Source organism: Anoplophora glabripennis, unplaced genomic scaffold, assembly GCF_000390285.2.
Source record: "Anoplophora glabripennis isolate ALB-LARVAE unplaced genomic scaffold, Agla_2.0 scaffold101, whole genome shotgun sequence".
NCBI lineage: Eukaryota > Metazoa > Arthropoda > Insecta > Coleoptera > Cerambycidae > Anoplophora > Anoplophora glabripennis.
The window spans coordinates 24,069-35,972 of NW_019416426.1; the positions used below are offsets into that span (position 1 = coordinate 24,069).

The window sequence follows — 11,904 nt, forward strand, 5'->3', positions numbered from 1 at the left end:
TATAAACAAAAAGTGATAAAACTTTCGAAAACTATAGTTCAATATGTATATATATTGAACTATAGTTTTCGAAAGTTTTATCACTTTTTGTTTATAATTGACATTTTTACAGCAACTTTAAAAAAATTGACGTTTTATACCGTTTTTTCAATCTCACGGCTTTGTTATTGCAAATTTCGTAATCGAGCCACCGCCATTTTGTAGCTATTTTTATTACGAACAAAATCATGTCCTAAGCATTTTTTCGTACAAAGTCATCCCGCTGAGTTATTTAAAGAAAACTACTAAAAAAAAATTTTTTTCACGATTAAATTGTTAATATTTTTTTTTCCTGATAAAATACTTTGTCAGCAAATTAGCCTGTTATTGTACTCATCATTTAAAATATTCCCGTGTAGTTATTTCCGAGTTATCAAGAAAATGTCACCAACAGTAACTTTTCGGCCTCTGGCGACTGGAGTATTATACAATAATGGTACTACGCTTAAGAGCTACTATTTAATATAATTTAGAGGAGCAGCAGCTCAAAATTTAGTAACCCAAATAGTAACAAACAGATGAAGGCAGTAACGCTACTCCTCAATTGGATGGAGCCAACCTCTGCGTCAATGTGAACTTTTAATACGAAATGTTTGACGAATAAGTACAGGGTTCCCCATATTAGACTATGCAGTTTAAAAGTCGAATAAAAACTTTCTGATCAAAGTAAATTAACTTTTTAATGGACTAATATGTAGCTAATTTTATGTGATTTATAANTCAGGTTTTACAGTGGACCAGTTTCCAGTGCCGTGCAGAAGTGTATTTTTAAATCAATATTTGGAACTGATCTTTTTGATTTTTCTTTACAAAATTGTATTTGCTTACAAATACAATTCCCCTGTACATCCAGAATTTTTTTTTGGATAAGTTCTGAATCACCCTGTATGTAATAAAAGTTTTTCCTCAAATTTTAGGAACAGGTAGATCAGCAAAAAATAACGATATTCGAAATAATGTTTACTTTTTGTAACTGTCAAATTACTACTAGTACTTTCTTCAAAAACATTCTTCAAAAATTTTCCAGATGTGTAATTGAAATTTTACAGATTTTTTTCGATAGTAAGAATGGAATTTTTAAACTCAGCAGTATCTGAAGAGTCATTTAAAATAATTTGAATATATTCCCCGAAAAATCTTATAATGTATAGTACTTGTATTAATAACTGCCCGGCAAAAAATTAGGGAATTTGTTACATTGTATTGTAGTATTGTGTTTCCTTTTCTGTTTTCTTTTGTCTTACACCAGCAACTTGTGCACGACATGAGTGTTACCAAAATGGTGCCACAGCATCGCAATTGTATGCCAACCATTTTCCTTTCTACTAGGTTTGTTTATGTTGTTTATAGGTCTGAAAATATATGATACAGAAAAATCACTGTAGACATATGTACATGTACAGCAAATTCTAGCATTAATGCCTAAAAGCCATTCTAAATAATATGATTTTGTAAATAACTTTTACAGCAAAACTCATAAAATTTATTCTAACAAATGGATGAATCATTTTCAACGCAAAGAGTCCAAATAATAATTACCTTAGTAGGTGAATATGCCGCAGTAGAACAATATCATTGCCTCTAAAGTCATCAGATTATAATTAACGTGATTTTCTCTTGAAATCAACACATTGAAAGAAATAAATAATTACGCGCACGCATAGAAAACGTCTTGTAAATAATTCTGGGATAGATCGTTTACATTTTCGTTATTTTTTGAGTTTTCAGAGCAATGTTATTTGAAAAATGGTCTAACTTTTTTAAGTTATGTGTTTTGTTAAAAGAATAAGACCTGCATTATATTTACTTTTAAATAATTTACTCGTTTCTGAAATTTGAAGCACCTGTGGTTGTTTAAGAAATACGTATTTTTTGTATATTTGATTTGATTTGAGAGTTTTGTTTTTAATTGCAGAAAACTTAAAATTTATGAGGAGCAGGAATTGACAATGCAAGTTTTTAACGAACCAGAACAAAATGTACTAAACAGGAGGGACAGTGATGATTATATTCCGGTAAGCTTTACCACTTGCGGGATGAGTATTTACGTGTACATATATTTGCGCAATATTGCAATTCTCCTTTTTTTAGGAGGATAATACATACGCAACCATCCAACATCCTAACAGAAGAGGGTCCTCACACATGGCTGCAATGTCCCTCTCAGATGATTTGGCAGACTATGCCACATTATCAGGTGTAGCCCATCGCACACCTGGTAGTAACAACAGCTCCTTACGAGAGGCTCCAAATGTAAGTAAATAATTTACCTGTATTTATTTTTATTATTTATAATCCGTACACCACTGCAGAATCAATATCTGGGTAGCGAACAATAACGATGCGTTAAAGACACTTTAAATGTTTGCCGCTTTCTATAAATAATGACACGTAACAAATCTCACATTTAATGACCTAACAACCAATCAGATTATGCTGACATATTACCAGTGACAAGAATTTCATTAAGTACATAAAATAATGCATACAAATACAGACTAATAGTACCTGTAAAATTATGAAAAGTACATGAATAAAAAAGTGTAACCAAAAAGAAAATTCCAGTGATATGTCACTGTAATTTATTTAGTTTTAGCAGGTTTAAAATTTCCAACTTTTAAATTACATCGATTATTGCCAAGTATTATAATAAATTACCATATATTTCCAATGCTTTCTAGAACGTAGCATCTTTTACAGGTGCTTACCTCTTTCAACAAAGAAAATTAATTTCACTTATTTTTTGATAATCGGGATTACATTTTATCATAACACATCTTGTCCATCGAAAGTATGTTAGGACAAATGGTGGAGGTAATTCAAAAACGAAATGCCATCCTTATTTAACTTCACAAGATTTGAATGGTTTGCAATATAAGTGTCGATATTTTTTACACTGATTTTTGGCAAATGTACATTTTTCAGTTAATTGAGTAGACTAAACAGCATGGTTAGGAATACTAGTTTTCACCGGCTGGCACACAGTGTGATATTTTAACAATCTTGAGTATTTTATTTCTATTCGCTGCAGGCCAGTTGTGACAGCCTGACATCATTATTTTGTACATTTCCAGTTTTTGTATTGCATCATATTTTTCTGTGATTTAGATTTTATTTAAATATAACATCATTTCATTAATTATTTTATTAATTGCTACAGTTATACACGGAAATTAGACTGGATATACGGAGTGTTTCTGAAATAAATACATTCCTTGAAAAGGGTGCTAAAGGGTGAAAAAGGGCACTTCATATCTTTCACCCTTTTCAAGGAACGCACTTATTTCAGAAACACCCTGTATAAAATAACTACAAATCTAATTTAAAAAATTTTGTTCTATTATAATAACTTATCTTTTCCTTTCCGTTAAGCTGAATATAGTAAAACAAACAGATACAAATGAGTTTGCGTTTCTAACTGATGCAGAGCTGTGCATGATTGAAAAAGAACGCATTTAGCTAAAAAGAATAAGACTTAAGCGCGATTTGGAATAGCGACTGCTCATTTGTAGGCGGAGCCATCCCATACGCAAACTTATTTGTATCTGTCTGTACATTTTAAAATCCTCTTTCCCCGCCCATGGTTTCTGACGTCAAAGATGAATCATGTGTACCGCCTTCCGTCTCCTAATAATAATTATTGTTTTATCTATTTCTTTTGCAGTATTACGAGGCAGCTATGGGTTTCCAAGGGTCAACTTTCCAAGTCCCAGACCGACTTAGTAGTTCGAATGACTACGATCCTTATGGTGCACATTTTAAAGGCTCAGAGTTAACCATCAATCATGAAGGTCAACCAGAATACGTTGCCGAACTGATTTAGGGTAATTTTCGATAGTTTCATTTTAGACTGTTTTTAAAGTGACAATATTGACTGGAAAAAGTGCTGTTTATTTCACGTTACACTCGATAAGTTTCTTATGTTTTTGGATGCTCTGAGTCCAGTGGCGGATATTTTATAGGAGGAGTGATAAAATTTTTCTATTGTAATGATATTTTTAGTGAAAATTATTTTAGTGTTTTTTTAATTTATTGTCAGTTTTTGTGTATTTTTGTACTTTCGAATAATTATCTAGTATGAAATGGCCATATCATACCTTATTACGTTAACGGTAATTTTATCTTGTTATTTATTAACTCAATTTTAGATAAATGAAATGATTGACATTGTATACATTTGTACATATGATATAAATATCTTTATGTAAATAATTGCGTTTTATTCCCAATCACAATCACATGCAAACATGTTCACAGATTGAGTCCGCCCGTATTAAACAAATATCATTTTATCACTGTAAATGAAGAGCTTTGCAGTCAAAACCAAAATAAATAATTGTTTCCTCGCATATTCGAGTAATTCCCTCAAAACACTGTTATGGCATATTTATTTAATCTTTACTGCCTAATTTATAATCAGAAATTACCAATGTACCCATGGAATTGCAAGAAAAACACCTATTTATTGTAGACGCAACCACAAAATACATAATAATGCATCTAAAAAATTTAAACAATGCATTTGGGTATTGTATACAGGATATCATAATATTCTGTGTACATGTAACTACCACAAATCTTGAGGTGAAAATAAGACGAGAAAACCAAATTGATTTCTAACAAAAGTTGTTTCGTTTAGCCGCCAAAGTATATAAAAGTCGTCAAAAATGTTCAGTTTCTTTCAAATAACTTCAAAATTTAAATGAAATTTGGTATGCTAGGACTTGTCAATGGATGCCAGTTTTGACATAGTAACCGAAATAATCGATTTTATAAAAATGATGAAAATACCCCACCCTTAAGTGGAAGGGACCCTATGGTTTCATTTTTTTAACACCATGATTTTTCTGCTTTGCCATACTCTATGTACCTGGTCGCTGCCAGTTGCAAAACTACCTTGCACTTCCTAGCTCTGGCTAATAATTTTTCTTCTGTTCTCGGGCTAGGTTCTGTGGAACCTATGTGTTCTGATACAAGGGCCGCTCTTACAGAGCGTAACCCGAGAATAACAAGCAGAACCAACGTATTTTAAATATCAGCACGGGCCAGGGAAGCCCTAGCACCTACAGCTTCAATTTTTATTTTATCACACAGTTTTTGAAATTTCTCTCATTTGTAAATTTGTTGTATTCATAAGTGTTTTTTACAATAATTATTTTATTACTCATCCAAGACATTGTTACTTTAATACAAATCTGATTTGTCATCAAAAAATGTATTTATTTGATAATTACAAACTATTAGAGTTTGATGAAGTTCAGATGTTTGTAATCGAATGTAATCTTTCATGAAAACGATTGAAAATAGACATTGTTTTCAATAAGACAATCAATTCAAAAAGAAAAAGATTTTCCGCATTTACAAATTATGAACCGTATAGTTTTTCGTCAAATTCATCTATTTTGTACTAAATACGAATAGTTAGGAAGATTCAAATTTGATCATAAATTACAGGAATCGGTAAGTGTAAAATACTGCAATAATTTTTTTAAATTTTGTTTCATTAAATTATGTTTTACGGTAATATTTTCAAATAGTGTATGCAGCTTTGGATGGAAATAAGTTTAAATATTTAGTCTTGATTTGACTCGAGGATCTCTGGAGATGTATACAGAATATTAAAACACTCGTTGTAGGAAAACCTATTAAATAGTTTCAAGTTTCAAGTCACGAAACATATTTGCATTTTACCTTAAAAAATTTTTTATACAAAAAGGTATAAAAGAGCATTTACTCTGAAACACTTTGGGGATTGACCTGCAACGAAGTGCCGTCTTGAGTCTCTTTATATAATGACGGAAATAACTAACCATCTGCTGCCCTCCTCCGTCTCTTCCATTTTTAATATGTTCGAGAAAATAACCCAAGTACTGAAAAAGTAAATAATAATATGACGCCCCCTCTCCCGCACAAGTCTTTAGCTTTTGGAGAGCTTTCAGAGCTTTCAGAGAATGAGAAGTACATATACAGGGTGTTTCTAAAATAGGGTTCCAAACTTCTGCTGCATTTATAACTCATTAAAATAAGCCAAAAAGTTCCTATTAACATGTGCCCTAAAACACACCCTTAGGAAGTAATATGCCCTTAAAAGGGCTCAAACAAAACTGGTTTTTTCTGTTATTGACAAAACGGTTTGGTGTACAAAAATAATACCAAAGTTATCATTAAAAAATGATTTTTCATAAAACTTTAGCACCCTGTAGTTCAAAAGTTAAGACTTTTAGGACGTATGTTCATATGAAGTTTTTTTTCATAAAATGGACCCAAGAATAACCTTAAATATTCGCACCTTATTAAGAAACACCCTGTATATACAGGATCTATTTCAGGTTACATAAACAGAGAAGCTGTTAATTATACCTTAATTAATGAAAATTAATAGATAGTACGGTTACTTGAATAATAATTATTTTGATTTGGGAAATAATTCGATGTTTTGATGCTGAACATATCTAAAATTTTATCTGGAATATATGCGTCAACTATATATTTTTGGAAAACTTAGTACTCTTGTCACAATAGTGAGTCAAATTTGAAATAGCTTGAAAGAACAAATAGCGAACGAAAATTAATATGTTCACTCCTGAAAGTACGCCACTGTATGTGAAAAACCTGTGCCTTACAGCTGTTAATAAAATCTATCTTATTTACAAACCTAAACACCTTGTATCTCGGAACCAACCAGTACAAAGCCAGCCTTTTTTTCATTGTTCAAATTTGGTAACTAATTTTTTCAAAGTTCGGGGCGTTCCTTCTATCAAAAATTCCTCGTAATTTGCGCATTTGCGCTACACACTCTCCATATTTGTAATGAATTTTCATTCGGGGCGTTCCTTCTACCGAAAATTCTACGTAATTTGCGCACAGTCTCAGCTACACACTCTCCATACTTGTAATGAATTTTCACAATCTTCACTCGTTCATCTGGTTCATAGCGCTCCATTTTGTCTAACCGCAACGTGTTTACTACAACATGTGGTCCTGCACAGTGCTACCAACTCTTCGGAATGAAACTGGCGCACAATTCAAATCCAGAGTTACGAGTTACTTTTGGGACACCCCATAGATTATCTTTAGCTAGTGATAGATTTTACTGAATTATAAAATATTATTTTTAAGGTGAAAAAAAAACATTATCCAAACATAGCGTTTTATTAAAATTCGTAAGAAACAAAATATATTTCAATTAAAAAATATTAACTAATATAAAGTTGCGACATGTTTGTGGATCTTACAATTAGATAAACCACAGTCATTCAAATTTCCAACAGTTTTGTTTATCTCTCATCTGATCAAGCAATAACAATAGAAATCCTAGATTAACGTTTGGGAAGGATATCTATTTTTATCAATTACTATTATTATTTATTAACAGAAATAAATTTATACCCAACTGATGAACATTTAAAGTGACATACACTAGTAATAAATTTACCAAAAAGGAATGTGTTGTTTATCATTTTTTATATCTGTTTCTTATTGTATTTATATTAACAATTTTTATTAAACTTTACAACATGTATAATAAGTACTAGACATCAAGTGTCGCAATAAATGTCGCAGATTTGTTGCAGCCACTAAAAGCCAAAGCAATATGAGAATGATTTACGAAATAACTTTATATTAGTTTTATTCCTGGATCTAAGATTTTACCCATAATTGAAGGAATTAAATATCAGTCGTTAAATATGTGTACGGTGTTACAAGAAGTAGGTATAGCATTAAAAAATATAATTGGTGCACCTAGGTAGTATCTATAAATAATAATTAAGAGCTGTTCTCGACGCCATTCGAGTTTTTCTTCGCGTTCCTCAGCGTTGCCCGTGACTGCTGGATGTTGATTTGTGGCACTGATAATGCGGACTTTGGCGTTTCCTGGGTTGCTAAATTGTCAGCCAATTGTTCCTGAGAGAAAAATTATTGTAAGGATTGTGCAACAAACAAGTGCATTTGTCACTATTATCAACAGAAAAGTAACAACTGGATCAATGTTTTAATCTCACAGGATATTTTTGGTATTATCTATTAATTGTTCTACAAACAAAAGCTTGGATAAATGGAATTTGCAACAATATGTTCATATCAATCACTAACAGAACCAAAGTACTTCTACTAAAAATAATGTGAACACTTACCAGGTACTCTCCCAGGTAGACGTTTAAATCCTTAAGCAGGATCATATACTGACGAGCTTGTTTTTTGAGGGTGGTGCCGAGACTCCTCTGAACTCCTTCCAAATGCACCTTCTGGGAAAGCAAATCAAATGAACTCTCTGCCCTAAGTATTCTAATCCTCAAAGGGAAAGCAACATAGTGGTTATTTGTTAGTAACTAAATGTGCGAAGCTTTGGTTCTATTAGTAGCTGTATTTCGTGAAAAATTGTTAAAATAACTATAAAAACAGAAATTTTGTAGTTACGGAGAAACTTTATTGCAAAATTTTTTCCCAGAATTATTCGCCAAAATTTTAACCACATATTTGACTCATCAAAAGCAACAACTTTTGTCTCTTTTTTTTTAGTTTTTAAGATAATATAGCCTTTTAATTATTTTACCCGCTACTGGAGCATAAATCGAAACGCATATTTGATTGAATAATACAGGGTGTTAATAAACTTATGTCAAAAATTTAAAGGAAAAAAAACTGAGTTAACTGATGTCACAAACTTGTATCGGAAGTTTAAGGTCATAGAGACAAAAGCTAATTAAAAATGTGTTTAAAACTGTTTTGGAACTGCTGAAATACATGTATTTTATCGCAGTGACTACTTACAAAAAATTCTGTAACTTTTACGAGTTTGTAGGATTCTTATGAAGCTAGACTGTATTCGAAAGTCAGTTTGTAATACATTGTTGTAGTGATTGCTGTGCTGTTTTTCGAGAGAACATTTAATAGCCGTATTTCCAAGTTTTATTTTGAAAATGGCGCATTTATTTAGCTATCGCGATTATGATATGCTCATAATTTATGGCAAAGCAAACGAAAATGCCCACAGAGCTTGCCAAGTGTACCGTGCAAGATATCCTGAACGACGTGCCCCCGCTCCCCGAACATTTGTTGCTGTAGCGCAGAGAGATTTGGACACCGGTGAAATACAACCGCGTCGAGGCCCAGGGCCACCACTAAGAATCTTAAATGTCGAGATGATTTTAGATCTCGTCGAAGAAGATCAGTAGCGTAGCACCCAAAATATCACACAGCAAGTAAATATTTCGCATCCTGTTGTGTGGCAGACACTACGAGAAGCTCAGTTGTACCCATTTCATATTCGACATGTCCAAGCGATTACTCCTGAGGATTTTCCAATGCGTCGAGGTTGTTGCGAATGGTTGCTTCAGGAACATGCAGGAAATCTTCAATTTACAGCGCAAATACTTGTTACGTATGAAGCATGTTTCAGTCGTACGTAACGTCCACAACACTCACCACTGGACTATCGAAAATCCACACGAAATGTCGCGAGGCCTTTCAGCAACAGTTTTCTGTGAACATGTCGGCCGGTATCGCTATTGACACTTTAATAGGATCTTTTGATTTGCCTAGACGCTTGGACGGTGCTTCATATCTAGATTTTTTGCAAAATCGTTTGTCGGATTAGTGGAAGACGTGCCATTAAATGTTCGGCAAAATATGTGGTTAATGCATGACGGAGACCCAGCTCACTTTTTTCGGAGAGTGCGCTACTTTCTTAAACAGGATATGTGAAAAGTGTTGTGTATTCCACAGAAGTTCGTGACATCGACCAACTGCGACATCGTATTGCCGTAATACGATTCGAGAGGACGTGGCAATGTTGCAACGCGTGCGAGCGAATTGGATACGTCGCGGTGAAGCTTGTGTGCAAGCAAATGGTGGGTACATCGAACACCTTCTATGAAAATCAGCAGTTCCCAAAAACTGGTTCCTTAGAATATTGAGGTCAGATTTTAAAACCATATTCAACACAAATCCGTGTATTTTGACATAACGGACATTTTTAAAAAATATTTGACATAAGTTCATTAACACCCTGTATACAAGAAAATTAGTCTATAACAGCTGGTTCCAGGGTTATTTACAACATTCTCCAGAAGCGTAACTTCAATGTTCGCAGTACGATTGGGTTGTTGTCAGTTCACCTTTAAAAGATCCTGAAGAATATGAGCAAATTTGCATCTATTTAGTATAAGAGTATTCGGAAAATTATCCATATAAATCCTAAGAGCCCTAGAAATGATCATATGGACATCAGCGTAAGCTTACATCATATCAAAGTATTCAATGTCTATAAAATACGACTGATATACAAATCACAACTGCTAATAGCTCGTCGTGAATCATTGCATAAAACATTCGCTTACGTTACTTAGATTTTTTTTAATCCATGGGAGGCCCGTTAGTGTTATTTTAATGAGCAAAAAATACTGGACCATCATGTAAGATTTTGAGGAAGAACATTAGACAAAAGCTGTTGCTTTTGATATGTGGTTAAAATTTTAACACTTGTTCCTGAGATCACTGTGTTCTGGTTTATCTAAAAGAAAGTTAAATTGATTGAAAACCGTTTTTATAATGTTGGATGTAACAAACTGCGTTTTACTTCTTATCCTGTAGGCCTCAGCTCTGAACAAAAAAATCTCAAATGGGAATCCCCTAACTTTTAAGAGATCCTTAGTAAAATGCTTTCCAACAATACCACATATACTGCATTTGGTTGTGTTGGATTGGATATTATCAACATCAACATTTTTCGTGTCTTAAAATGTTCGGCAAGAATCAGAACGTATTGACCAAGAACCTCTGCTTCTTTTAATATCATTGATTTTTTGTCATTTTATAGATATTAATCATTACTTAATTGACCTTATTGTAATGATCGACCATTTCCTATATGGGGTATTGTTGGAAAGAGTTATAGTCCAGTTGGTAGAGGTTCGGCGTGTGTCAAACCTTGATAACCCGGAAATAACTGCACAGGTCTACTTTAAATGATGATTGCAATAACAGGCTAATTTGCTGACAAAATATTTTATCAGGAAAAAAGTTATTAACAATTTAATCGTGAAAAAATTTTTTTTACTAGTTTTCATTAAATAACTCAGCGGGATGACTTTGTACGAAAAAATGCTTAGGACATGATTTTATTCGTAATAAAAATAGCTACAAAATGGCGGTGGTCCGATTACGAAATTTGCAATAACAAAGCCGTGAGATTAAAAAAACGGTATAAAACGCCAATTTTTTTAAGTTGCTGTAAAAATGTAAATTATAAACCAAAAGTGATAAAACTTTCGAAAACTATAGCCAAAAATCAGGAGAGCAAAACTTTTTGTTCTATAAGGTGTTATACATTCATTGGCATCTGAATTTCGAAACTTTGCCAAATTTGTTCGAAGCTTTGCTGACACTTGAAATTTGGTACACACATAGTAGTGTAAATATGCAGAAACCAAGAACAATTTGCAAAATTCAAGTATCTTCATTTTTGTAGTTTTGATAAGGTTTTATACGTCACCCTAGTTTTATACGTCACCATTTTTTTTTAATTTTTGGACGTATATTTATGTATATTTATAAAATATTCCATCACGGTACATTAGTCAGCAAAATTACATACAATTTAAAAATATATATATTTTCATCGTTTATATCCTAAGCTACTTAACATTTTGCGCCTGTTAGCCATACTCGTACATTATTCAACATATCAACATAAAACAAAAATGTACGTGTGGGGTAAACCTTTAACTTTAAGTAAACAATTGTTTAAATTTACTGTTGCATATTTCTAATAGTATACAAGCGCCGAAGAGCGGAGCTCGCGCTCGAAAATGAAAAGTTAAAGGTTTACCCCACACGTACGATTTTGTTTTATGTTGATATGTT

At 32.7% G+C, this 11,904-nt stretch overlaps 2 protein-coding genes across 8 annotated transcripts in view; one reads left to right on the forward strand and one right to left on the reverse strand.

Annotated features, from left to right (window-relative positions):
- LOC108904318 (cadherin-87A) overlaps window positions 1–4,206 on the forward strand; it is a 26,008-nt gene extending 21,802 nt beyond the window's left edge. Inside the window, exons 9-11 of the mRNA XM_018706831.1 lie at window positions 1,955–2,054; window positions 2,131–2,292; window positions 3,704–4,206. Of these exons, the coding sequence (XP_018562347.1) occupies window positions 1,955–2,054; window positions 2,131–2,292; window positions 3,704–3,862 (421 nt within the window). The 3' untranslated portion in view covers window positions 3,863–4,206. The remainder of the gene's footprint in view (window positions 1–1,954; window positions 2,055–2,130; window positions 2,293–3,703) is intronic.
- Window positions 4,207–7,175: 2,969 nt separating this feature from the next.
- LOC108904315 (lipid storage droplets surface-binding protein 1) overlaps window positions 7,176–11,904 on the reverse strand; it is a 33,493-nt gene continuing 28,764 nt past the window's right edge. For 6 of the 7 annotated variants that reach the window (XM_018706828.1, XM_018706825.1, XM_018706824.1 and 3 more), the window contains 2 exons: window positions 8,175–8,285; window positions 7,176–7,944 (listed from right to left, as the gene is read on the reverse strand). In XM_018706828.1, the coding sequence (XP_018562344.1) occupies window positions 7,807–7,944; window positions 8,175–8,285 (249 nt within the window). In that variant the 3' untranslated portion in view covers window positions 7,176–7,806. The remainder of the gene's footprint in view (window positions 7,945–8,174; window positions 8,286–11,904) is intronic. The other variant, XM_018706827.1, reaches the window with a different exon arrangement.